The sequence below is a fragment of the Oncorhynchus gorbuscha genome, linkage group LG13, assembly GCF_021184085.1.
Source record: "Oncorhynchus gorbuscha isolate QuinsamMale2020 ecotype Even-year linkage group LG13, OgorEven_v1.0, whole genome shotgun sequence".
Classification (NCBI taxonomy): Eukaryota; Metazoa; Chordata; class Actinopteri; order Salmoniformes; family Salmonidae; genus Oncorhynchus; species Oncorhynchus gorbuscha.
Window position 1 is genome coordinate 37,649,858 of NC_060185.1, and position 26,133 is coordinate 37,675,990.

Consider the following 26,133-nt stretch of genomic DNA (forward strand, 5'->3'; position numbering starts at 1 on the left):
TAATAAATGTATCACTAGTCACTTTAAACAATGCCACTTGATATAATGTTTACATACCATACATTACTCATCGCATATGTATATACTGTACTCTATACCATCTACTGCATCTTGCCTATGCCGTTCGGCCATCGCTCGTCCATATATTTATATGTACATTGTCTTATCAATTCCTTTACACTTGTGTGTAAAAGGTAGTTGTTGTGAAATATGTCTTTTTTAACCTTTATTTAACCAGGCAAGTCAGTTAAGAACACATTCTTATTTTCAATGACGGCCTGGGAACAGTGGGTTAACTGCCAGTTCAGGGGCAGAACGACAGATTTGTACCTTGTCAGCTCTGGGGTTTGAACTCGCAACCTTCCGGTTACTAGTCCAACGCTGTAACCACTAGGCTGAATTCAGTAGCTGTAGTTAGCTAGCTAACTATATAGCTAGGTGTCATCATCTAAAATAACCCGAATTTATAAAGCAGTTCTTATTAGATTAATGGTGGTCGGACCAATCTATGTGAAGCTAGCCACAATAGTGGATTTTGCGGTTAGCCTTCAAAATAAAAGTATGTAATTGACAGTGATGCAAATTAACACAAATAGTAGAATTATGCCATAATTGAATAGATCATGCTAAACGAGGTTGGAATGTTGTTATATAAAATCACCATAAAACAATAATTTGTTAATTTGACAAAAATCACACTGGATGTGTTATACTTTAGAATTGCATTGGGGGCATACTTATTTCACTGTACAGCCTTTACCTATGGATTGTGGATCAATGACATGGGGTATCAGTCTACTCAGTGACACCCAGAGAACATTGGCGTCGTATCTTTTATTGTGGGACTCTGAAACAACTGTGAATTGAGCCACATTTAAACTCGACACAGTTGTGTTCTGTGGGTGTCACCTAGTAGACTGGTACGCCATTTCATTTCTTCACATTCCAACATTGATAACATTATCTAGTCTAAATATGGCATGATTCCTCCAATTGTAACCGTCTGAATCACTTTCAGATGTACTTTTATTTTGAAGGCAAACTGCAAATTATATGATTGTGCCTAATCCTTAATGTGGCTAGCTTCACAACACTAGCTTCACAACACATAACCCGGTCCAGTCGAGCCAGATGAAGTTAGCTGGTTGCTTATAACGTTAGCTTTGGGCAACAGGGTTAAGTAGCTGGCTCGCTATTTATTTTTATGAATTGAAGTTCAATTTCAATAGGCGAATAACAAGTGGCTACCTAACTAATACTTAATCACAAGGATTCCTAAATCATTGCTAAGAATAATGAAAATGACTGCAGTTTCTACTGTTCATTGTTTTCAGGCTGGTTGTATGGAGCTAGCTAGGTACCAAGCTAAAGCTAGCTAGCTAGCTAGCCCAGAAGTTGCGGTTGAACAAGTAATGATTTATTACCATCGCGGTATTGTAAACACATCGTTCGTGGCCAGTGTTTGCAGACTTTTTTGTACAGCTTTGACAGTGCTACTTATAGTAGTGGTGGCGGGTGGCGCTTGGCTTGCACGTGAAAATTCAGAACACACAACATTCTATAATAGAACTGTGTTACTTGTGTATCTTTTGACACACAAAGACCCAAACAGCGTTCCATACATAGCAGGCCAATTAAACTTATATATATATATATCAATGGGCAATCATCACACTATCTTCTGTTCCATAAAGTTTCTGACTTCTTAAAAGAGGCATTGGTATGCTAACATTCAGGAGGGCTACTAAAGTACACAGAGGAAGAACAACATTTTGAATTGTGCCTGTCCTACACATGTCTATAGATAAGTACATCTGTCTATAGAAAAACATCAGAAGACAAAGGAAACCAAGAGCAGTGGAGATGACTCTCTTTACAGTACAGTTTTTATTTGCCAGGAAATAAATTATACAAAAAATAGCTCAAAGTCACAAACCAAAAAATTATAATAATGCAGCACATCTAAGTAGTTGAGCCCAACAGCCAGAATACTCCCATTCAAACAATGTACAGCATTATATCTTTACTCAAAGTAGGGTCACATTCAACTGGTAATGTTATGATTGATAAAACTTAGTTTTCAAGTTTCCACTCAAGGCTCCAGATATGCAAGTAGGGAAGAAGAGGAAGAGATACGTGTCTTATGATTACCCATCTGTTTACAATCATCACAAACACTTAAACACAAACTGAAGCAAGATGTCAGTCTCATAACACAATAAGAGTTGCTCTATCTGAATTTTTGTGCAGAGAAAAACATTAATTGTTACAACAAATATTGACTATGTCATTGTTTAATACTGTTTATTTGTTGTTACTCATAAAGTGACCTAAGTTGTGTCATCTTAAAACATTGTTGAACATGGCTAAAATCTAGAGAATAGCTAAGTGTATCAGACGGAGTTACATTAAGTACATTACTCTGATAACATCTTATGAATGTGCTAATTGAGTGTGCTAAATTACTAAAATGTAATAACACTTTGCCTACGTCCCCAAATGACACCTTATTCCTTATATAGTGCACTACTTTTGACCAGAGCCCTATGGGCCTTGTTCAAAAGTAGTGCACTAAAATAGGAAATAGGGTGTCATTTGGGACAAAGACTTCTTATCTCGGTTGTTTTGATGCAACAACTACAGCCGTGATGCGTAACCATTAATGTCAGATACCAGGGAAGGAAGACATGAAAAAGAACGTTACTAAAACCTGGGCCTGCTGGACACAATGTCATTCAGTGGACGATATCACAGCATAAAACTGTCAATAATGATACACACTTTTTATTCAAAGACAGATATCCTTCAGAGTAACTGTTCTAAAGTTGAACTAGTCAGTCGGTTGAGAAATGTAACTAGATCACGTGGAGGAGAGCCTCTTATTGCCAGTTAACAGGTAGTAGTTATCCACACATGACATTACCCAGTAGAATAAACTATTAACCGTTTTGTCAATAGTCATTGTGTGTACGTGTGTTTCTCATAGGTGTCCTCCACTGTAGAATGGTGGACTATACGGTGCTGCGTAGGTATGTAGTGTGTGTGAAATAAAGCCATGACATCATGATCAAACAATTCATAACTGCTAAATCCCAAGTAATGTTTCCATCATCTGACAATCACTTTGTCTTGAGGTGTCTAAATTGATTCCAATGTGGTTGCATTAAAATCAGAGTGAGAGAAAAGAGGACATTGACACCTCGGTTGCGTCCCAAATGGCACCATATTCCCTACATAGTGCACAACATTTGACCAGAGCCCTATAGGTCCTGGTCAAAAGTGGTGCACTATATAGGGAATAGGATGCCATTTGGGGTGCACAGTAATATCCCACAGTACAACATTATCCCAATGCCAAAAGTAAAACAAACTAAAAAGTGTAAAAGCGGGATAGTGTTATTAAGTCATCTCATACATTTAATCATGTAACATTACTCCAAATCAATAAGTGGCTATGGGTCCGGCTACAGACCGGACCTATTTATCAAACACTCGCATACAAACACTCGACAGCAACACATTTTTTTTCCTTCTATCATCACCCTCCCCACTCATATCATACTGCAACACACAGTCTTCTATAAAAGGTTGTGGGTAGGGTACATTAATAGCAAAACTGCAGTGCCGTTGCTTTAGCAACATGACGTCATCACAGGAAATGCTCTAGTAGGAGGGGCTGTCTAGCTATTGCACTGGAGGGATTTTACTGGGGCACCCTATTCCATATATAGGATATCAAATATTTTTCCCTTAGTAGGGAATATATATATATATTTTCCTACACTGCTCAAAAAAATAAAGGGAACACTTAAACAACACAATGTAACTCCAAGTCAATCACACTTCTGTGAAATCAAACTGTCCACTTAGGAAGCAACACTGATTGACAGTACATCAGGAGACGTGGAAGAGGCCGCAGGAGGGCAACAACCCAGCAGCAGGACCGCTACCTCCGCCTTTGTGCAAGGAGGAGCACTGCCAGAGCCCTGCAAAATGACCTCCAGCAGGCCACAAATGTACATGTGTCTGCTCAAACGGTCAGAAACAGACTCCATGAGGGTAGTATGAGGGCCCGACGTCCAGAGGTGGGGGTTGTGCTTACAGCCCAACACCGTGCAGGACGTTTGGCATTTGCCAGAGAACACCAAGATTGGCAAATTCGCCACTGGCGCCCTGTGCTCTTTACAGATGAAAGCAGGTTCACACTGAGCACGTGACAGACGTGACAGTCTGGAGACGCTGTGGAGAACGTTCTGCTGCCTGCAACATCCTCCAGCATGACCGGTTTGGCGGTGGGTCAGTCATGGGGTGGGGTGGTATTTCTTTGGGGGGCCGCACAGCCCTCCATGTGCTCGCCAGAGGTAGCCTGACAGCCATTAGGTACCGAGATGAGATCCTCAGACCCTTTGTGAGACCATATGCTGGTACGGTTGGCCCTGGGTTCCTCCTACTGCAAGACAATGCTAGACCTTATGTGGCTGCAGTGTGTCAGTAGTTCCTGCAAGAGGAAAGCATTGATGCTATGGACTGGCCCGCCCGTTCCCCAGACCTGAATCCAATTGAGCACATCTGGGACATCATGTCTCGCTCCATCCACCAATGCCACGTTGCACCACAGACTGTCCAGGAGTTGGCGGATGCTTTAGTCCAGGTCTGGGAGGAGATCCCTCAGGAGACCATCCGCCACCTCATCAGGAGCATGCCCAGGCGTTGTAGGGAGGTCATACAGGCACGTGGAGGCCACACACACTACTGAGCCTCATTTTGACTTATTTTAAGGACATTACATCAAAGTTGGATCAGCCTGTAGTGTGGTTTTCCACTTGAATTTTGAGTGCGACTCCAAATCCAGACCTCCATGGGTTGATAAATTTGATTTCCATTGATAATGTGTGATTTTGTTGTCAGCACATTCAACTATGTAAAGAAAAAAGTATTTAATAATAATATTTAATTCATTCAGATCTAGGATGTGTTATTTTAGTTCCCTTTATTTTTTTGAGCAGTGTATATAGGGAACATAAGCTACTTTTTTAACCCATAGAGCTCTGGTCAAAAGTATTGCAGTACCTAGGGAATAGGGTGGCATTTGGGAAGAAACCTGGGTCATGACCAGTCATGACACCCCCTCATGGTCTGACAATAACACACCTGTCATATCCTGTCCTGCACTGGCTATAGGTGGGGGAGAGAGAAGAATCAAAGATCGCTAGAGAGCTTTGTGACTTCGATCGATTGGGTGACGCTGTGCAGCATTTAACAAGCGAGAGACAACACACAAGTGTTCATAAAAATAATGATGAGCATTGAAAAGTAGAGTGTAATTGATATATAAAGCCATTCAGACACACTGAAACACAGAAAAGTGCTGATGTTCTCGTTTTTTCTCACCCAGTAACTGGCTGATATGTGAGGAGTCATGATCCTCTCTGAGGGGTGTGGCAGTTGGGGGTGAGGGGGGTGGAGGAAAGTGAGATACGCACACACGCGCGATGGGTCCTCGGGTGATTGCAAGACTTCCACAGAGCAACAAGCTGTCAAGGTGCAGACACACATAGACACACACAGTACATTTGGCAAAATACACTCCTCTCTGTGTCTACTCCATAATGATATAGACCACTAGTCCTCCTGTCTGTCTCTGTGCGGACTGCGTAAGGAGGGTAAGACAGGGAGAGTTTATTTAATAATGTCTCTACTGTGATACTGAGACTGTCAGTCAGCCCCACTGTCCTCCTGTCCTTCTCCTCCTGGACCCCGAGGGGCACCACAGTCTGAAGACTTCACCATCTATCTCATACAGCCAACCAACCAACCAACCAACCCCCCCCCAGGCCGCAGAGATATTCTCCTTCCTCTTCTTCTGAAACAACCACTCCTCCCTCCTCCTCTTACTGCATTTCTTCTTCCTCCTGCTGCAGCGAGGGCCCAGCCAGGTCAAGCAGTAGGTAGATGGTTCCAATCCAGGTAAAGGGGTTCTATGCCATGTAGATAAAGGTGTTGATGTCTGTCTCGTCCCGTTTGATGTATTTGTGTTCGATGAGCCACTCAATCTGTTCCTTGATCATCTTCTTCTGGGGCAGGAACATGTTCTTGAGGATCTCTACCAGTTCTGTCTGTAGCTGAGCATTACTGATCCTCTTCCTCATCTTCATAATCTGGATGATGGCCTCCTGGAGGGGGGGTGGGTGGGTCAAACAACGTACAGCATTATATCTTTATTCAATGTCGAGGCACACATTCAACTGGTATTGTTATGATTGATAAAAACTTGCAGGGTGGAAGGCAGTAGTGCTCCATTAAAGTATTTGGGGGGAAAAAAGTGCTGAAACTTCAGATTCCTCAAGTTGGACCTTTCAATGTGTAAAGTTACCTGGGTTCTTAATATTCTCAGCTGGACGATGCCCTCATTCTCCTCTTCTCTCATTCGCTCTGTGGTCAGCTGCAATCGACCAATCAGATTAATCTTGCCCCTTTTTTGGACCTTGGAGTTTTTACTGAGAAACAGAGACAAAAGAACTCAACATCCGATCAGCCATCACACCTGAAACTGCTCAACATTCCATCCTGGTCCTCAGTAGGAAACCATGACAACAAAGCTTTCATCAACATTCAAACTTCCCCAAAATGAATAATGAGTTAGAATACATACAGTTACATTAACTAAATAGAGCATGAATCAACATGGGAAGCCAAAAGCTGTTGAAGTGAGGTGCAATTAAGGTTGCAAAACACTGCCATCTTTCCCAAAAATCCCAGGTTTTCAAAAAATCCCTGTGGGAATATTCCTGGATTCAGGATGGAATAAGCAGGAAATTCTGGAATGCTCCAATTACTACTTCTTTGAAAATGTGAGAATTTGGGGAAAGGTACCAGCAACCCCAGGTGCATTCAATGCCTTTATTAAGGTCAGGGGGCTAACACAATGTTGTGGGTTCAAAGCTACGTACATGAGAGAGAAGTCCTGGTTGACATAGAACAGGGTGCTGTCTGTGAAGTCTTTAGGGGAGGAGACTGAAGGCTCATAGGACAACACCTGTCTCTTCAGCTTAGGGAACGCTACCAGAGACTAGAGACAGAGAGGAGACAGCAGAGAGGGAGAAAAAAAGGAGAGGTCATTCGTTTCTTCTCTGTGTATGAATTGTGTTTATATTGGCATGTGTGCTTACATTTTTCAATCCCAGAGAGTGTGAGTGTGTGTGTATAAAGTACCCAGAGTCTGTTTGTGTGTGTGTGTTACCCAGAGTGTGCGTCGTAGCTCAGCATCGGGAAGCTCAGTGGCCAATTTAAGGTTCTCGAAGCTGATTCGCTCCCGCGGCCGCTGGTTCCAGGCAAATAGGACAGCCAGCTGAAAGGTTGTGACCTCCAGGTCAAAATGACCCATTTCGTTCTTGAAGGTGATCTAAACACACACACACACACACAAACACACAGGCACACACACACACACACGGGAGAGTGGGATCATTATGCCGTTGGACATGAGGTGATAGTAATATAATCCATTGAAAAACTACTGAGTGTGTGCGTTTGCTGTGTGTGTGCGCATCTCCCACTCACGATGCCATTAGACATGAGGTGGTGCCAGTGTAGTTTCCTTCCGCTGTGGTTCCTCTTGTAGAAGTCTTCTACCTCTGGGATCAGATCCTCCAGCTCAGTAGGCAGAGACACAAACACCTTCTCACTGCTCCTCGACCAAGCACCCGCATTCAGGATCTTTATATTCACACTGTCAGCTGGAGCGAGCGAGAGAGAGCGAGAGCGAGCGAGCGAGAGAGAGAGAGAGAATTTGTGTATTACTATGGTACACCAGCTGGTGGAGTATTGTGGCTGTGTTTGTGTTTATTACCTGGTAAAGCCAGCTTGTTGTGTTTGTGCATCTCCTTGAAGACCTGGTTGAGATCATCCGATACTTTAATGTCCTGGAACATCCTCGCCAGCTTATTCACATAGTCTGCAGGCATCCCCACCTCCTACACGCATACACACAGACCCAGCGGAAAAAACTCAATCAAAAGGAGATATATAGAAAGAGAGAGAGAAAGAGTGTGTGTGTGTGTGTTCTTACCCTGAGCCACTCTACCATGTTCTCTTCTATTTCGCTGTCGGCTGAGATGTCCAGGATCAGTCTTCTGGTCAGGTGGGCTTTATGGTACCTCATAAACACATCCTTATTCTGAACATACTTCAATACCAGCAACTAGAGAGAGAAGGGAGGGAGGGAGCGAGAACACATCCTTATTCTGAACATACTTCAACACAAGCAACTAGAATAGGTGGTGGTGGTGGTGGTGGTGGGGGGGGGGGGGGTAGAAGACTATGGATGCATCCAATTTCTACGCCCTTCTCTGAAAGTGCACACTTCCTGTCATGGATTTCACATTTACATTTACATTTAAGTCATTTAGCACACAACAGCCAATGCTTACACCAATCCAATGCTTGAGAATCAGGGCTCATTCTACAGTACTAGGGGAGAGTCTCACCACTTCTTTGAGTTTGAGTTCTATCTCCTCTGATGTGAGTTTCTTGCTCAGGGTTGTTTTCCTCAGCAGCATGTCACAGTAGTTGGCTAGCAGCTCTGGACACTTCGACTCTGGCTGGGTCTTCAGACCTACCCTGTAAAGACACACACACAGATTAATAGTACACATAAATCTAATTACTAGAACAGGACTCCACATTCAAGTCTGGCTACGTCCCAATTCTCCACCCTTTTTCTGAAGTCTACATGTGCACACTTTCCTCCAGCCAATGGTTACACTGATCATATGCTTTTAAATCCATGATGTGGAGTGTGAAAATGCACCCCTCAGGAAAAGGGTGAAGAATCAGGATGCAGCTCATATTCTGTGATGGGTGGACTAGCAGCCATATTGACCCATAACCAAGGAATATAATATAAACATACAACCCAGGTTTGTCTCACCCTTTCTGTTTGAGGGGCAGCTCCAGTTTAAAAATGGTGGCATCGTTCACCACAGCTTTGTAGGCCTGAAGAGAAACACAGAACTGTCAAACCTCCCACTATCCCCCCTTTTTTTCTCCTCCTCCGTCCATCCCCCTTTTCTCTCCACCCCTCCGTTACATCTGCTCTCTTCAACCCTTTACTCTCGCTTAATGTCTCTGCCCTCTCACCCCCCTTTTTTCTCCTCCATCCCCCCTTCTCTCCACCCCTCGGTCTCCTCCCTTCACCCCCTTTTGTCTCGCGGTATGCATGTACAGTACCAGTCAAACATTTGGACACACCTGCTCTTTCAAGGGTTTTTTATTTTTTCTACATTGTAGAATAATAGTGAAGACATTAAAACAATGAAATAACACACATGGAATCATGAAGTAACCAAAAAAAGTGTTAAACAAATCAAAATATATTTTATATTCTTAAAGTAGCCACCCTTAACCTTAATGACAGCTTTGCACACTCTTGGCATTCTCTCAACCAGCTTCATGAGGTTGTCACCTGGAATGCATTTCAATTAACAGGTGTGCCTTGTTAAACGTGAATTTTGTGGAATTTCTGTCCGTCTTAATGCATTTGAACTGATGGTTTCGGATTTCTAAACATTGAATATTATTAGTCATCAGTTATACTAGAGACATAAGGGGTGCCATAGTCTAGGGTCTACACCAGAAGTTAATGGGTATCTGTAGGAGGAATGGATATAATAGATGAGTGACAGAAAGACCATCACATGTTGGCTGGCACTGATAAGGGTGGAGAACTGTGGATTAGTGAGGAAGGGGGTCAGGTCAGATTAAGGGAGAAGGAACAGTTTATTGCCGGTATCACTTAATTCCCTGCCTAACAACAAAGATGTAATGTTTAGCGAGAAGGAGACTCCACCAAATTGGAGTGTATATATACCACCACTGGTGGAACCACGTCTTTGTCTTATGTAGCTGTATTGACCCAATGGGTGAATAAAATTGGTTGGAGCTTTCATAGTGTCTATTGATTTCTTACTCTGATATATAGAACCTAACAGAGCTAATCAGTTGTGTTGTGACAAGGTAGGTGTGGTATACAGAAGATTGCCTTATTTGGTAAAAGTCCAAATCCATATTATGGCAAGAACAGCTTAAATAAGTAAAGAGAAATTACAGCCCATCATTACTTTAGGACATGAAGGTCAGTCAATCCGTAATATTTCAAGAACTTTGAAAGTTTCTTCAAGTGCAGTCGCAAAAACCTTGAAGCACTATGATGAAACTGGCTCACATGAGGACCGCCACAGAAAAAGAAGACCCAGAGTTACCTCTGCTGCAGAGGATACGTTCATTAGAGTTACCAGCCAGTGGAGGAGGTGTTGAACCTATTGAAGTCATTACCTGATGGTAAATCTACAGGTTAGGGTCTTATGGACATTTTTTGGCTTCACTGTGCTGCTCCCCAGATTGCAGTTCCACTGAGATACATATTTAATTGGTCACTGGAAAAGGGGATGTTTGCAAATGTATGGAAGCATCCCAAACTGTGTCCTATTCCGAAAGACAGCAAAGAACCCATTACTCCTGCTAATAGTTGACCAATAAGTCTACTCCCTATACTCAGTAAGATATTGGAGGATATTGTGAGTAGACAAATGTGGGAGTACATGGAAAATAATGATCTGATTACAGTCAATCAGCATGCGTATCGCAAAAACCATTCCACTACCACTGCAATGCTTGACATGAATGATCAGTGGCTCAATGCTATGGATAATGGCAAATTTGTAGGTGTATTATTTTTAGACTTCAGTGCAGCATTTGATTTATTGGATCATTAAATAATTGACAAAATTAACGTATTATGGTTTTAAGGAGGTAGCATTGAATTGGGTACAGTCATATCTAACTGACAGGAAACAGTCCACCAATAGCAATGGTTCATTTTCTTCTCCTAATGTGTTAAACTGTGGAATACCGCAAGGCAGCTGCCTTGGGCCACTTCTTTATTTAATATATACCAACAACCCTATGCCTTGGTTGAAACTCAATCTACTATATTTGCAGATGATACTACAATTTATGCAGCAAGACAATTGGTTCAACAGTCTTTACGAGGAGATTTGGAGAATATCAGGAAGTGGGTTTGCCAAAACAAACTTGTTTTAAACACCAAGAAAACCAAAGTTATGTTGGTCTGTTCAACTAGGAAAAGGCCAAAACAGCATGGGATACAATTAAGTATGGGAGGAGTACAAATTGAAGAAGTGGCAGAAACCAAACTACTGGGAGTGCAGCTAGACAACTGCTTACCATGGTTGTCTCAAATAACTAATCCATGTAAAAAGAAATATTAAAACAGCACGCATAATCAGAAGGATAGCTAAATATTTACCAGGAAAAATTATTCAGCAAATAACAAGCATTAATTGAGAGTCAGGTGAACTACTGTTCGGTGGTCTGGGGAAATGCCTTATCAAGTGAAGTTAGGAGACTGCAGAATGCACAGAATAAAGCAGCAAAGATTGTTTTAAGGTGGAGATATGGTTCTTCTGTTGCAGTCATGTGCAGTGTCCTTGGTTGGTCATCAATCGACAAGGTAATTGAAAAAAAACGTGCTTATTTTATAATATACATCATTTAAAACGGCCAAGTTCTATTCACAACGGTATTCAGTTGGTAAGAGACAGACATTCTGTAAATACTAGGAATAGATTGTCCACCATCTATGCGTTATCCAGACAGAAAAGAGAAATAGGCATTTCGATTTAGAGCAATACAGAAATTGAATAAATTAACTTAGCAAACTAGAAACCTTTCAATATATAAATGTATATATAATTGTTTTTATTTTTTAAATATAGTATATAGAAATGTTGTGGGATTATAGTAGATGAAGAATCAATATTTTTTTAGATTGAGTATTTATTGGGTCATTATGCATGTTTGTAATAGTGTGTTATATGTGAAAGTGTGTTTGTATTATAAATTGTATTTGAATGTTTAAGGACTCTTGGAAGATTAGTCCAAATGGGGACTAAAAGAGATCCAAATCAAATCAAATCAAACCAGCCCAAATAAATGCTTCACAGAGTTCAGGTAACAGACACATCTCAATATCAACTGTTCAGAGGATACTGCATGAATCAGGCTTCATGGTAAAATTGCTGCAAAGAAACCAATACTAAAAGACACCAATAAAAATAAGAGACTTGCTTGGGTCAAGGAACACGAGCAATGGACATTAGACTGGTGGAAATCTGTCCTTTGTTCTGATGAGTCCAAATTGGAGATTTTTGGTTCCAACCGCAGTGTCTTTCTGAGATGCAGAGTAGGTGAACGGATGATCTCCACATGTGTAGTTCCCACCAAGAAGCATGGAGGTGGTGGTGTGATGGTGCTTTGCTGGTGACACTGTCAGTGATTTATTTAGAATTCAAGGCTATTTGACCAAGAAGGAGAGTGATGGAGTGCTGCATCAGATGACCTGACCTCAACCCAATTGAGATGGTTTGGGAAGTGTTGGACCGCAGAGTGAAGAAAAGCAGCCAATAAGTATTCAGTATAATTGGGAATTCCTTCAAGATTGTTGGAAAAGCATTCCAGGTGAAGCTGATTGAGAGAATGCCAAGAGTGTGCAAAGCTGTCATGAAGCAAAAGGGTGGCTACTTTGAAGAATCTCAAATATAAATATATTTTGATTTGTTTAACACTTCTTTGGTTACGACATGATTCTATATGTGTTATTTCATAGTTGATGTCTTCACTATCATTCTATAATGTAGAAAATACTAAAAATAAAGAAAAACTCGAATGAGTAGGTGTGTCCAAACCTTTGACTGGTGCTGTATGTGTATGTGTGTACCTTGTCTCTGGCGGTGAGGAATCGAGGGTCATCCTGAAAAGCCTCCTTCACCAGTTTACTGAAACGGTTAAACAATGTCAGCAGCTGCTCCACGTACTTCTCAGAGTCCTACACCGGAATAAAAAGAGAAACATACAGATATACTGTATGTTACAGATACATTTTGAGTGAGTGTGTGTGTGTGTGTGTGTGTATATACAGTGGTGCAAAAAGTATTTAGCCAGCCACCTATTGGGCAATTTCTTCCACTTAAAAAGATGAGGCCTGTAATTTTCATCATAGGTACACTTCAAATATGACAGACAAAAGGAGAAAAAAATCCAGAAAATCACATTGTAGGATTTTTAATGAATTTATTTGCAAATTATGGTGGAAAATAGGTATTTGGTCAATAACAAAAGTTTCTCAATACTTTGTTATAAACCCTTTGTTGGCAATGACAGAGGTCAAACATTTTCTGTAATTCTTCACAAGGTTTTTACACACTGTTGCTGGTATTTTGGCCCATTCCTCCATGCAGATCTCCTCTAGAGCAGTGATGTTTTGGGGCTGTTGCTGGGCAACACAGACTTTCAACTCCCTCCAAAGATTTTCTATGGGGTTGAGATCTGGAGACTGGCTAGGCCACTCCAGGACCTTGAAATGCTTCTTACGAAGCCACTCCTTCGTTGCCCGGGCGGTGTGTTTGGGATCATTGTCATGCTGAAAGACCCAGCCACATTTCATCTTCAATGCCCTTGCTGATGGAAGGAGGTTTTCACTCAAAATTTCACGATACATGGCCCCTTCATTCTTTCCTTTACACGGATCAGTCGTCCTGGTCCCTTTGCAGAAAAACAGCCCCAAAGCATGATGTTTCCACCCCCATGCTTCACAGTAGGTATGGCGTTCTTCGGATGCAACTCAGCATTCTTTGTCCTCCAAACACGACGAGTTGAGTTTTTACCAAAAAGTTATTTTTTGGTTTCATCTGACCATATGACATTATCCCAATCTTCTTCTGGATCATCCAAATGCTCTCTAGCAAACTTCAGACGGGCCTGGACATGTACTGGCTTAAGCAGGGGGACACGTCTGGCACTGCAGGATTTGAGTCCCTGGCGGCGTGGTGTGTTACTGATGGTAGGCTTTGTTACCTTGGTCCCAGCTCTCTGCAGGTCATTCACTAGGTTCCCCCGTGTGGTCCTGGGATTTTTGCTCACCGTTCTTGTGATCATTTTGACCCCACGGGGTGAGATCTTGCGTGGAGCCCCAGATCGAGGGAGATTATCAGTGGTCTTGTATGTCATCCATTTCCTAATAATTGCTCCCACAGTTGATTTCTTCAAACCAAGCTGCTTACCTATTGCAGATTCAGTCTTCCCAGCCTGGTACAGGTCTACAATTTTGTTTCTGGTGTCCTGTTTGAGGTTGTGGACAGGTGTCTTTTACACTGATAACAAGTTCAAACAGGTGCCATTAATACAGGTAATGAGTGGAGGACAGAGGAGCCTCTTAAAGAAGAAGTTACAGGTCTGTGAGAGCCAGAAATCTTGCTTGTTTGTAGGTGACCAAATACTTATTTTGCACCATAATTTGCAAATAAATGTGATACAATGTGATTTTCTGGATTCCCCCCCCTCATTTTGTCTGTCATAGTTGAAGTGTACCTATGATGAAAATTACAGGCCTCTCATCTTTTTAAGTGGGAGAACTTGCACAATTGGTGGCTGACTAAATACTTTTTTGCCCCACTGTACATGCTTTACTACACTTACTAGTACCAGAAGTCCTCACAAAAATAGTAAACCAACTAAAATTGAGAGAAGTGAGGACATTTTAGGCTTAGGGTTAAAATTAGGGTTAGGCGTTACGGTTAGGTTTAGGAGTTAGGGTTTAAGAAAAATACGATTTTAAATGGTAATCAATTGTTGGTCCCCAAAAAGTCCTCACAAGTATAGTAAGACATGGCTCTGTGTGTGTGTACATACAGAAGTGATAGTCTCTGCAGCAGCCACCATATCAGCCAGCCCAGCGTTCATGATGTGATCTTCCAGATCTTTCAGCATGGGCTCTATCCCACTAGGAACCTTATCCATCAGGGAAAACATCAGGTGGAGCTCTGCAGGGTGAAGGACATTAACGTCACACAAAGAAGGACCCTCTTCTATAACCGGTCCCAAGGTTGGTAGGTAACAGTAGTACTGCAACATGTTACTCACTGTCTGTCTCATTGCGTTTGATCATGCCGGGACATTCGGCCAGGATGGTTTCTTTAAACGACGTCACCAGAGCGTTCACACAACATTCCATCAGCTGGAGAGAGACAACAGAGACTAATATTGGTCTACATGACATCATCATCTCTTGACTGTGAATATGAGTTTAAACCAGTCTATACAGCCTCATGGGTAAACCGTCTACTCACAGCTTGGACAGAGTTACATTCACGACGAGTCTCAAGGTATCGAACTGCCCTCTTCTCCTCTTCTCTTAGTTTTGTGTCTGCCTGCGAGACACACACACAGTCAGTGAATGTATACACACTGACTGAGAGACATTGTCACAACACACACACAGAGCGCAGTCCTTACATATTTCATGTAGTTCTGGACTCCGTTCTGCTGTAGGTATGATGGGGCCTGTGTTCTGTAGAACCTCTCAGTTGAGTCCAGGTAGGCCTTCTCAAAGTTATCTCTGTAGATCTGGAGCTTGTCTTCAGGGTTAGAGCACAGGTTGACTACAAAACGCAAGCACACACACACACACTTTGTCAAAATACCGAAAACATATCATACTTCACAAAAACTTCCCATATAAAATGTGTGAATATTAGCCACTCAGGGTGTATATGTCCTACCGTATGATTCTCGTACTCCTATAACCAGCTGGGAGTCAAAAGCCTCTCCCAGCCTTTCAGCATGAACCAGCTTCATAGCACTGTCCTGAAGACGGCTCTTGATGTTGGAGAAGATTGACTCGTTCCATGTGTCCAACATCAACTAGAGGAGAGGCAGAGAGGGATATATATATGTATATAAATAAGAGAAAGAAAAATCAGGACAAGACAGTTGATGAATACCATCAAAAAGAAGAGCATTGTCCATCTCTCCCCTCCCTACGTACAATGCTGTAGTCTACATTAGACTCATTGTTGCTGCCCTGCCTCTCTCCTTCCTCCTCTCCCTCATTCCCCTCTCCTCACCTTGCGTACGATGCTGTCCTCAACGTTAGACTTCTTGTTGCTGCCCTGCTTCCCCATCAGTGTGATCTCCAGCTGACAGAAGGGTTTGGGCAGGATGTCACACTGCGTGAAGAACTTTCGCCACTCCACAATGTAGGCCTTCAGCAACGCTGTGTCATCCTGGTGACTCAACACACGCTGCCATGGAAACAGGTCAGAGGTTAGGTCAGAGACAGCTTGCATAGGTAGAGGTTAGGATTCAGAGGTTTAAGGGTCAGCCTCTTGCCTACAACTGTTATCACTGTACTGGAAAGGTGTGTGTGTGTGTGCGAAGAATGGCACATTCCAACCTCAAATGGGATTTCAACCATTACCGAAACCCTTCCCCTGTAACCCACTGTTCCACTTACGTTCTGAGCTTGTTTGATGAAGTCTAGGATGTCTTCTTTGAGGGCCTGGTGGATCTTAGCTGGGCCCTTATCATCCCACAGACACACAGCATGGACGTCTCTGCAACACAAAATAACAAGCGCAGGGTTTGTGTGTGTGTGTGTGTGTGTGTGTGCGGTTGCAGTATGTGTGTGTGTCTTCTGTGCAGTTTGGTGTGGTGTGATGCAGTGTGTGTATCTTACGAGAAGAGGTCGAACCACTGCTGCTTGGTGACAGCCTCCTGTCTCAGCAGCTTGAGAACAATGGGCCTCATCAAGTCCCACTTGTCCTCAAACTGCAAGGAGCCTTTATTCTGGAGAGAGATGATACTACTGTTACTACTCACTACAACTATACTGTTACTACTCAGGGTTGTATTCATTAGTACACACAGTGGAAAATGTTTGGCAACAGAAAATGAAAACAAGCATTTCTATTTGGACAATTTAAAGTAGTCACTCTCTGTTTCAGCTTGTTTGCTTATATTTTGTGCCTAGTGAATATGACCCAGGACTCACTAGAACTACTGTCAGACTGCAATGGGACATTATTCTGGAAAGAAACTGAAACAATTACTTTTACCACCTGTTACTTAGTATCTCAGACTACAGAGTGCCTTCACTCTACAGAAAGATGACACCACTCACGACCCAGTATCTAGAGCCATTCATTCTGGAGAGAGACGGGAACAACACTGTTCCTACATACTAACCCATTACACTGTCATTTGCTACTGACGCTGTTCTGAATCAAATTGTATGTTTAATAGTAGTTTTCTATTATATTATTTTAAAACGTAACGTTACAATGGTTTAGTTCGCTAAAATAAATCCGGCTTCAACTAAAACCTTAGCTACAGACTACCTGGTCAACAGTGTAGTTGCACCCAACTTTGATCAATCTGTAGCAGTCAAGACTGTATGTACAGTTTGCTGTGCTGGAGAACTGACAAACAGAACGAATGTAATGTTAGCTTGCCAATTCAGCTGATTGTTCCACCACCTGCACAAGCCTTTGCATATTCTCTTACAGTTTGATGTGGACAGACAACCGTTACTACAATGAACTGGGAATTATATTATTGATTAACTATCAATTTAAAAGACGAAATACTTATGCCGGTGACAACTGTATTGCACGTTAGCCAGATGGCTGGCTAGCTAAATTATCTTAGCATCCCTTGCTAGCTAACTAGCAAGAAAGACCTTTATGTTGCCTTAAATGCAACAACAACAAAAAACTGTCACACAGTGTTCGTGGTCAGGTTTGTTTTGAACTCATTCATGAACTTATTTACATCCAGACTATGGGCATTGGGAGCATAATCACGTGTTCAAATCCAGGTAAAATGTTGAAGTGAAGAGGCTCTTACCTTTAACAAATTAGACGTCGCCATGTTTCCTCCAACTTGTGCCCTCCTCGCGCAGTCTCGCGAGAGTATTGTTGGAGGGAATTGGGTAACGTAGCTTCTGACTTAAAAATAAACAGAGATAAAGGCTAGATATTTGTCCAGTTTACAGTATTGTGTCATGGCATTTTCACTTCTCTTTGTCTACTAAATGCACATAAGACACTGCACCAACTAGAATATTGCAGGTAAATACAGTAGGACACAGTTGACTGGGCTGGGCCAGTGCTAAACTTAGCTGCCTTGGACTTGACTGCCATGCAACCACTGAGTTCTATTAAAGGTCAGTGCATGGTATGTACAGTAGCTATGTGACTTGGAGACAAGCAAGTAACATAGAGAAGGGATATGCGCCCAGTTCGAAGCAACACAGCCTTCTTCCTTCAAATGTTTAAAATCTTTAAATGTTCCTTCCTCTTTTTTCCTTCCTTTATTCTTTCAAGCCTTTCCTCCCACTTTCCTTCCTTGGGTAGAGTAATTACCTGGCTGAAATGAAGTAATCACTGATCTAAATACCCCCCCCCCCCACACAGTTTCACACACACCCATGTTCACCCACTTTGTACCACACACTTTCATCACTACACCTATCATCTGAAAACACTAAGTAGTCTTTGCACTTTGATTAGAGAACACTGTTAATCATTCAGCCCAGGCAGCACAGTAGACATTTAAAAGCCCCAGGACAGGCAGCACACAGCAGTGTGTTCCCCATCCCAGGATCCCACTGTTACAGAGATACAACATGGCTGAGATGGACCCAGATGGGATTATAGCTACAGACCCCAGAAATAATTATGATAGAAAATGCCTTATTATCCGGAAGCTTCTGAAGTTCAACCCTAAACAAGTGTTTACATGGTGAGTCTGGGGGGGGGGGATGTTATATCAGTGATTATCTGCATCCCATCTGGCAACCTATCCTTTATATATTGCACTACTTTTAACCAGCTCCCTATGGGCTCTGATCGAAAGTAGAGCACTATATAGGGAATACAGTGCCATGTCGGACAGATAGTGACATAGTGGAGATCTATCAATGTCTAAGAATGGAGGGTGTCCAATGTCCAGTAGTTGTGAATGTCCCTGGCGGCTACCATACAGATGCCTGGACTGAGTTGTGATAAAACCCTTATGAAGACTATAGGGCCGAAACATGTTGGTTTTACCAATAAAGACCCAGTTTTATCAACGTCTACTGTCTTCCAGAGTTGCTGAATTTCTGCTTCACTTATGCATTGTCCTAACAGGCAGCTGGCGAAGACAGTAGCCATGGGTCAGGGTTTGGCTGTTCTCATGTGTGGCACAGCAGTAACTTCCCAGTACCTGGCTTCGGACTACCATGTGGACGCGCCCATGCTCCAGAGCTTTATGAGCTATGCACTGCTCTGCATCACCTACACCACCGCTCTGCTGTTCAGAACAGGTACACACACACTCACGCACACCAACGTGCTGTTCTGAAGAACAGGTAGTCTCTCTCACACACACCACCCCAGGGCACTCCTCATCAGAATAGTGCAGTTGTGAACTCTATAAAATGTTATAATTGTGTAGCAGTGCAATAACCTCCAGGCTACCCTCTCCTAACGTACTGTAGGGGATGGCAATATGTTTCAGATTTTAAAGAAGAGGTGGTGGAAGTATCTCCTAGTAGGCTTGGTGGACGTCGAGGCTAACTACACTGTGGTTAAAGCTTACCAGTACACTACACTCACCAGTATACAGGTCAGAACTATGAGAGGGTGTGTGTATGTTTTTGTGTGTGTGCGAGTTTGCGTGCCTGCAGGCATGCATGTGTGTGTGTGTGCATGTGTGTGTGTGTGCTGAGTTATGTCAATGTATGTGACTATTCTGGTGTGTCTCTCTGTCTTCCAGCTGCTGGACTGTTTTGTGATCCCTGTGGTGATGATACTCTCCTGCTGGTTCCTGAAGACGTGCTACAGACCCGTCCACTACATATCTGTGTGTGTCTGTCTGCTGGGGGTGGGGGCCATGGTGGGAGCTGACCTACTGGCTGGACGAGACTTGGGATCCAGTAAGAACCCACTCCATTCATTTGTTAATTCATTAATTATTTAATTCAATCTCTCAATTCATATCATAATAAATAGTAACATATTAACCTCACCTATCTCGCTCCTCTCCTCCCTCTCTCCTAGCCTCAGATGTTCTGCTAGGTGATGGCTTGGTCCTGCTCAGTGCCAGTCTATATGCTGTGTCTAACTTGTGTCAGGAGTACATCGTCAAACACCTCAGCAGTGTAGAGTTCCTAGGCATGGTCGGCCTGTTCGGAACACTCATCAGTGGCATACAGCTGTAAGTGTGTGTGTTTACGTGTGTGTGCGCATGCGTGTGGATGTGTGTTGGGTGTACATGTTCGGTGAGAAGGTAGTAGAATGGGAATGTGGTTGATTTGAGTGGTCTGCTGTGTTCCTACAGGGGTGTTCTGGAACATAACAATGTGGCAAACATCCAATGGGACTGGAGAATCGGTTAGTACCACATAAAACAAAATATACAAGTAACTGGCTAAATAAAATAAACTCTTGAGTACACGAGGGATTCATAGTATATTGAAAGCAGGTACTTCCACACAGGTGTGGTTCCTGAGTTAATTAAGCAATTAACATCCCATCATGCTTAGGGTCATGTAAAAAATGCCCAGTTTCACATTATTTTGGCTACAATGACTGGAAAAAGAGAACTCAGTGACTTTAAAAGAGGGGTCTCAAAGGTGCATAGGGGGTGTAAAGTGTGTGTGTGTGTGTGTGTGTGTGTGTGTGTGTGTGTGTGTGTGTGTGTGTGTGTGTGTGTGTGTGTGTGTGTGTGTGTGTGTGTGTGTGTGTGTGTGTGTGTGTGTGTGTGTGTGTGTGTGTGTGTGTGTGTCTCATTCACCAGATCTCAACACAATTGAACACTTATGGGAGTTTCTGGAGTGGCTTAGACAGCGTTTTCCACCACCATCAACAAAACACCAAATCATGGAATTTCTAATGGAAGAATGGCGTCATATCCCTCCAATATAGTATCAGACACTTGGAGAATCTATGCCTGGTGCACTGAAGCTGTTCTGGCGGCTTGTGGTGACCCAACGACCTATTAAGACCTTTATGTTGGTGCTTCCTTTATTTTGGCAGTTACCTGTATATTTGTTGACATTTTTTTAATTAAAGAGACAGAACAGTGTAGAAGAAGGAAAGTAAGGAGAGGGTTAGTTGCAAAGTAGTTGTGGGTCCGCAGATTCAAATCAAATCAAATCAAATCAAATCGAATTTTATTTGTCACATACACATGGTTAGCAGATGTTAATGCGAGTGTAGCGAAATGCTTGTGCTTCTAGTTCCGACAATGCAGTGATAACCAACAAGTAATCTAACTAACAATTCCAAAAAAAACTACTGTCTTATACACAGTGTAAGGGGATAAGGAACATGTACATAAGGATATATGAATGAGTGATGGTACAGAGCAGCATACAGTAGATGGTATCGAGTACAGTATATACATATGAGATGAGTGTGTAGACAAAGTAAACAAAGTGGCATAGTTAAAGTGGCTAGTGATACATGTGTTACATAAGGATGCAGTCGATGTTGTAGAGTACAGTATATACATATGCATATGAGATGAATAATGTTAAGTAACATTATATAAGGTAGCATTGTTTAAAGTGGCTAGTGATATATTTACATCATTTCCATCAATTCCCATTATTAAAATGGCTGGAGTTGGGTCAGTGTCAATGACAGTGTGTTGGCAGCAGCCACTCAATGTTAGTGGTGGCTATTTAACAGTCTGATGGCCTTGAGATAGAAGCTGTTTTTCAGTCTCTCGGTCCCAGCTTTGATGCACCTGTACTGACCTCGCCTTCTGGATGATAGCGGGGTGAACAGGCAGTGGTTCGGGTGGTTGATGTCCTTGATGATCTTTATGGCCTTCCTGTAACAACGGGTGGTGTAGGTGTCCTGGAGGGCAGGTAGTTTGCCCCCGGTGATGCGTTGTGCAGTCCTCACTACCCTCTGGAGTGCCTTACGGTTGAGGGCGGAGCAGTTGCCGTACCAGGCGGTGATACAGCCCGCCAGGATGCTCTCGATTGTGCATCTGTAGAAGTTTGTGAGTGCTTTTGGTGACAAGCCGAATTTTTTCAGCCTCCTGAGGTTTGCTGCTGCGCCTTCTTCACGACGCTGTCAGTGTGAGTGGACCAATTCAGTTTGTCTGTGATGTGTATGCCGAGGAACTTAAAACTAGCTACCCTCTCCACTACTGTTCCATCGATGTGGATAGGGGGGTGTTCCCTCTGCTGTTTCCTGAAGTCCACAATCATCTCCTTAGTTTTGTTGACGTTGAGTGTGAGGTTATTTTCCTGACACCACACTCCAAGGGCCCTCACCTCCTCCCTGTAGGCCGTCTCGTCGTTGTTGGTAATCAAGCCTACCACTGTTGTGTCGTCCGCAAACTTGATGATTGAGTTGGAGGCGTGCGTGGCCACGCAGTCGTGGGTGAACAGGGAGTACAGGAGAGGGCTCAGAACGCACCCTTGTGGGGCCCCCCGTGTTGAGGATCAGCGGGGAGGAGATGTTGTTGCCTACCCTCACCACCTGGGGGCGGCCGGTGGTGTAAACGACTAGACCACCCCAGGGCACCGGTTATTACCTCTCTCTTAGGGTTACAGACATGGTGGTGGTTACTGATGTTTTGGTGGCAAGGTTACAGAGAGTACAGAATGGGTGCTGTGTTATCTTGCAGAAGTACAGTTTCCACATACAGCTCTTTGCTGCTCTTTATCTTGGGTTTTATGGGAGCTGCAACAGTTGATCTACCTCGTTAATAATACTTTCTGCCCTGTATAATGACTGTATGTGTTTTCTGTTCCGGCCTATTGTTCTCTGACTACACCCAGTACAGCTGTATAAATGAGTAGAGAGAGTAGAGTAGTGGTACTCTGTTGATTCCAACTTGGGAAATTGTTTAATCACCACAAGCATAATCAATGTTACAAAACACAAGACAAGGATCAATAATATTCAGATAATAACACATAATAAAATATTAAAAAGACAGATGCACCTGTGATAAGAGAGCCAAGTAAAATATATTAGAAATCCTGTTGTCGGTCATACTCTGCGAAAACAAGGATCAGCAAAGTATAGTATAGTATGTTCATTTTATAATGTATACTTCTTCTCTCCCCAGGCCTGCTGTTTGCTGGCTATGCCCTGTGTATGTACACCCTGTACAGCTGTATGCCCATAGTGGTCAGGAAGACCAGTGCTACAGCAGTCAACCTCTCCCTGCTCACTGAAGACCTCCTCAGCCTCTTCTGTGGCCTGTTTCTCTTTCAATACACAGTTAGTACACACACACACACATACACACACACACACACACACACACACACACACACACAGCAGAAACACTGAAGATAGTGGGTACAGCAGGTTGAGCCATTTGACAGTTCAGTTAGTGATTGTGTGTCTGAACAGATAAAGAGATGAGTTAATCAATGATTTGATGACTCCATAGATGGATGATAGATTGACTGGTTGCTGATAAACTATGTCTGTACTCACTGTAATCTCTGTCAAACTTGTCGAATCTAATCTCTGTGAGATCAAGGAGACAGTAGTGATAAGATCAGTACCCAGAAACAGAGGTAGAGCTGTCCTGATCACAGGACACAGCTGACCTTATCTTAAAACATCTTAGTCGTGCAGAGAAATACCCTGGTCACCGTGTCCCTGTTCAGTGTATTGATGACTGTTGTTAATGCGTAATCTACTATGGCCTCATATAGCTCATCTGGTGTGTGTGTGTGTGTGTGTGTGTGTGTGTGTGTGTGTGTGTGTGTGTGTGTGTGTGTGTGTGTGTGTGTGTGTGTGTGTGTGTGTGTGTGTAGTTCTCAGGTCTGTATATTGTGTCTCTGGTGATCATCCTGGTGGGCTTTGTCTCCTTCAACGCTGTGGCAACGACCCCTACCCCTGCAGACCCTATCACCCCCTCTGTGGGCTGGAAGGAGGGTGGCTATGACAGCCCTGATGACATCATCAATGAAGAAGTAGTGGTGGAGGTCTTGGAGGAGCAGGAAGAGGAAGAGGGTGAATGCCCAGGGGTATCGTGGAATCAGAGAACACAGTATGAGGAAGTACCGACGATGTGATCTGATCTACTAGACAAGCACTTCCCAAGAGTCTATAGCTGTTCATCTCCTTGTCTCCTTTCTTTCATTCTTACTATTCTAATAGATCTACAGATTCACCGGTGTACAGTTGAAGTCGGAAGTTTACATTACACTAGGTTGAAGTCATTAAAACTTGTTTTTCAACCACTCTACAAATTTCTTGTTAACAAACTATAGTTTTGGCAAGTCAGTTAGGACATCTACTTTGTGCATGGCACAAGTAATTTTTCAACAATTGTTTACAGACAGATTATTTCACTTATAATTCACTGTATCACAATTCCAGTGGGTCAGAAGTTTATATACACCAGTGGGTCAGAAGTTGACTGTGCCTTTAAACAGCTTGGAAAATCCCAGAAAATTATGTCATGGCTTGAGAAGCGTCTGATAAGCTAATTGACATCATTTGAGTAAATTGGAGTTGAATCTGTGGATGTATTTCAAGGCCTACCTTCCAGCTCAGTGCCTCTTTGCTTGACATCATGGGAAAATCAAAAGAAATCAGCCAAGACCTCAGAGAAATGGTAGACCTCCACAAGTCTGGTTCATCCTTCAGCTGTATGTACAGTATAGGTGTTTTGTATTAGTTGTAATATTTCTCCACTAGTTGACTTGGCAGGAGGAATAATAAATGTTTTATTCCACATTCATTGTGGGGTGTGTCAATTTAATGAGTGAGTCATCATTGATATCAAACATAAACCCAATTTTAAGCAAGATATTTTCACATGAAGATAGACATTTTCTATATTAATTAACTGCAGGGCTCAATGCGTGAAACATCACCTGATTAAATAATAATACATTGAGACAACAAAACAAAAAACATAGACAGTTGAAATACTTTATACTTGAAATCTTGGAATGGGGTCGCAGGTTGAGTATTTTTTTCATGTCTTCATGGCTTCGCTCTTCCGGTAGGGTAGAGAGCTGTCCGTGGGGCTGAAACCTTTAGTAGCACGCGCACAATATTGTTTGCAAACATCGGATCTGATCAGCTGATCAAATATATGGACAAAAAACGTTGTTTTTCCCGAGGTAGTGCTCGTCAAATACTTTATTATAAACAGTTAGCGAACTAATAGTCTGCTTTGTGATTCACTCAATATATGATGCTAAACAATCTGCTTTGGGACAAATAATAACTGACATGTAGACACGACCTCCGTGTGTTCACAGACAGTTGAGATATAATAAGGTAGACTGCATGCACATTTTTTTCTGTCAATCAATCTTCCATCTCTCTCCCTGAATCCTAAACGGTCTCATCAGCTCCGCGTGAATGATATATAGATAGACTACTAGGCTATAGAGCTTGCACAGCCCCATATGGAAAATAATCATGAAAATCAAATAAGAATCGTGAATGGCAGAAGAACATTATTTTTTCCAAAAATCTAAGTAATCTAATAAGAATCTAGTAAGATGTTGTATGTTTTTCCTTATATGGCAGTGTTGTATTTGTATGTATGTTACTTGTATGACATATGACAATTGTATACATGATTGTGGTGCATTTCCTACAAAGAAACGGTAAGACATATTTGAGACAAAATATATGAATTATGTCCGGAGAGTGTAACCTCTAAAAAATTAATGTTTTTCTTATAGGTTTCACATTGTGTTTTAAAAACAATGACAATTACTATTATAAAAAACAGTATTTGCAAATAAAAGTTCAGATATGAGATTCCATGGTTAAGGCTGGGTAGAACCTCCTACTGGACAGTTGATTCATCTACAGCTATGCAGGGTTTTAATCAAACCCAGCCCTGACTACTACCAATGTGCCATTGTGACAATGATCGTTGAAAGATCCCCACTTAATAGCTAAATAGACTCTGCTACTATCAAAGCCATTCCTTCTCTCCTCCTCCACCTCTTCATCCTCTACCTGTCCTCCTTTTCTCATTCAGTTGATGCCCCTAGTTTGCATTACATTTACATTTAAGTCATTTAGCAGATGCTCTTATCCAGAGCGACTTACAAATTGGTGCATTCACCTTATGACATCCAGTGGAACAGTCACTTTACAATAGTGCATCTAAATCTTAAAGGGGGGGGTGAGAGGGATTACTTATCCTATCCTAGGTATTCCTTAAAGAGGTGGGGTTTCAGGTGTCTCCGGAAGGTGGTGATTGACTCCGCTGTCCTGG

General features: G+C 42.4%; 2 protein-coding genes across 4 annotated transcripts; one reads left to right on the forward strand and one right to left on the reverse strand.

Moving 5' to 3' along the window:
• Positions 1–5,284: 5,284 nt before the first annotated feature.
• Positions 5,285–17,904, reverse strand: LOC123992832 (cullin-5). 3 transcript variants are annotated; one of them, XM_046294383.1, is made up of 19 exons: positions 17,761–17,904; positions 16,592–16,701; positions 16,370–16,469; positions 15,981–16,157; positions 15,636–15,777; positions 15,370–15,491; positions 15,204–15,284; positions 14,998–15,091; positions 14,767–14,897; positions 12,797–12,904; positions 8,930–8,994; positions 8,487–8,619; positions 8,069–8,200; positions 7,850–7,973; positions 7,561–7,736; positions 7,241–7,402; positions 6,951–7,069; positions 6,374–6,497; positions 5,285–6,173 (listed from the first exon to the last, which is right to left on the reverse strand). In XM_046294383.1, the coding sequence occupies exons 1-19, from the start codon at positions 17,782–17,784 to the stop codon at positions 5,979–5,981; spliced, it is 2,319 nt and encodes a 772-aa protein (XP_046150339.1). In that variant the 5' UTR covers positions 17,785–17,904; the 3' UTR covers positions 5,285–5,978. The 3 variants fall into 3 exon arrangements, with proteins under 3 accessions (XP_046150339.1, XP_046150338.1, XP_046150340.1); XM_046294382.1 differs by having other exon boundaries at positions 15,370–15,515; positions 17,761–17,903; XM_046294384.1 differs by lacking the exon at positions 17,761–17,904 and adding an exon at positions 17,686–17,743 and having other exon boundaries at positions 15,370–15,515.
• Positions 17,905–18,451: 547 nt separating this feature from the next.
• Positions 18,452–24,182, forward strand: LOC123993948 (solute carrier family 35 member F2-like). Its single transcript, XM_046296426.1, has 8 exons — positions 18,452–18,657; positions 19,047–19,222; positions 19,397–19,524; positions 19,675–19,834; positions 19,959–20,115; positions 20,239–20,291; positions 22,993–23,147; positions 23,696–24,182. Exons 1-8 carry the CDS (start codon positions 18,542–18,544, stop codon positions 23,954–23,956), a joined length of 1,206 nt encoding a protein of 401 aa, XP_046152382.1. The 5' UTR covers positions 18,452–18,541; the 3' UTR covers positions 23,957–24,182.
• Positions 24,183–26,133: the final 1,951 nt, after the last annotated feature.

Bases quoted from the DNA above. Each gene is read 5' to 3' on its own strand.
- LOC123992832 (XM_046294382.1), bottom strand. From the start codon at position 17,784: ATGGCGACGTCTAATTTGTTAAAG. The intron at 16,158-16,369 runs GTAAGTGGAACA...TTTCCATGGCAG, and splicing joins TCATCAAACAAGCTCAGAAC to CGTGTGTTGAGTCACCAGGA. The intron at 15,516-15,635 runs GTAGGACATATA...TGCGTTTTGTAG, and splicing joins AGGAGTACGAGAATCATACG to TCAACCTGTGCTCTAACCCT.
- LOC123993948 (XM_046296426.1), top strand. From the start codon at position 18,542: ATGGCTGAGATGGACCCAGATGGGATTATAGCTACAGACCCCAGAAAT. The intron at 18,658-19,046 runs GTGAGTCTGGGG...TTGTCCTAACAG, and splicing joins CCTAAACAAGTGTTTACATG to GCAGCTGGCGAAGACAGTAG. The intron at 20,116-20,238 runs GTAAGTGTGTGT...GTGTTCCTACAG, and splicing joins CTCATCAGTGGCATACAGCT to GGGTGTTCTGGAACATAACA.